Source organism: Gavialis gangeticus, unplaced genomic scaffold, assembly GCF_001723915.1.
Source record: "Gavialis gangeticus isolate Ggan-Ray unplaced genomic scaffold, GavGan_comp1, whole genome shotgun sequence".
In the NCBI taxonomy this organism is placed as follows: Eukaryota; Metazoa; Chordata; order Crocodylia; family Gavialidae; genus Gavialis; species Gavialis gangeticus.
Window position 1 is genome coordinate 3186682 of NW_017729018.1, and position 868 is coordinate 3187549.

At 58.1% G+C, this 868-nt stretch overlaps 1 protein-coding gene across 1 annotated transcript in view; it reads left to right on the plus strand.

Moving 5' to 3' along the window:
• The window catches only part of CD320 (CD320 molecule), a 9111-nt gene that overhangs the window by 5876 nt on the left and 2367 nt on the right, over positions 1–868 (plus strand). Inside the window, exon 4 of the mRNA XM_019513239.1 lies at positions 1–26. Within this exon, the coding sequence (XP_019368784.1) occupies positions 1–26 (26 nt within the window). The remainder of the gene's footprint in view (positions 27–868) is intronic.

The following is an 868-nucleotide window of genomic DNA, read 5'->3' on the forward strand; positions in this document are numbered from 1 at the left end:
TGTGGGGCCCAGCACAGCCAGCACAGGTCAGAGATGTGAATGGACTGAGATGGTCACAGGCTGGGTGTGGGGCAAGAGCACCAGCAGGCGGATGCTGGAGCTGGAGGGCTGGGAGTGTAGGTGGGTGGAGATGCAATCAGGAGGGGATGCTTTGAGTATTGGTCCTTTACAGAGGCACATTTTGCTCCTGAATGACTATTTGACCAGACGTGAGTCAATTGTGCATTTCCATGGAGCATTTTGAGGCCCAAGACTTGGGTTGGGCAGAGGAAGCTGCTTGAAATGGTCTCTTCCTGACATTTCCTGGCCCTTCTAGCAGAGGAAGCGGCGTCTGTGCAAACTTCTGGTGTGCATACGTTGCCAGGTGCCTCTTGGAGAGAGGAATTTGGGAGTTTGTCAAGCGCACGCAGTTCTTCAGTTCCCCGCAACGCCATGTTAGCTCTGTTTTCCCCCTCGGCCATCCTGTGCATGGCCACCCTTGGCTTTTCCCTTGCGCATATGGGCTTTTTACCTAGCAGTAGCAGGGGCAGATCTTGCTGGGAAGTAATAATACCCTGTGGTGATGGGATTTGGCAGGAATGAAAGGTGACAGAGGCCATTTAAAAGCTGCTGCATAAGGTCCCCTGGGGCAGGTGTCTCCCAGTACTGCCCTGCTCCCCCAGCACAGCCTGAGAGGGGCCCGGGGAGTTCTGGCCTCAACCTAGTCCCCCTCATCTCCCTGCTCTCTCCTGGTCGTAGAGGCGCCCCCGTGCGGCGCGGGCGAGTTCAGCTGTCTCCAGGGGGGCTGTGTACCACTGCGGCAGGCGTGCGATGGGGAGCGCAACTGCGCGGACGGCAGCGACGAGAGCACCTGCAGCACCCCCGGGCT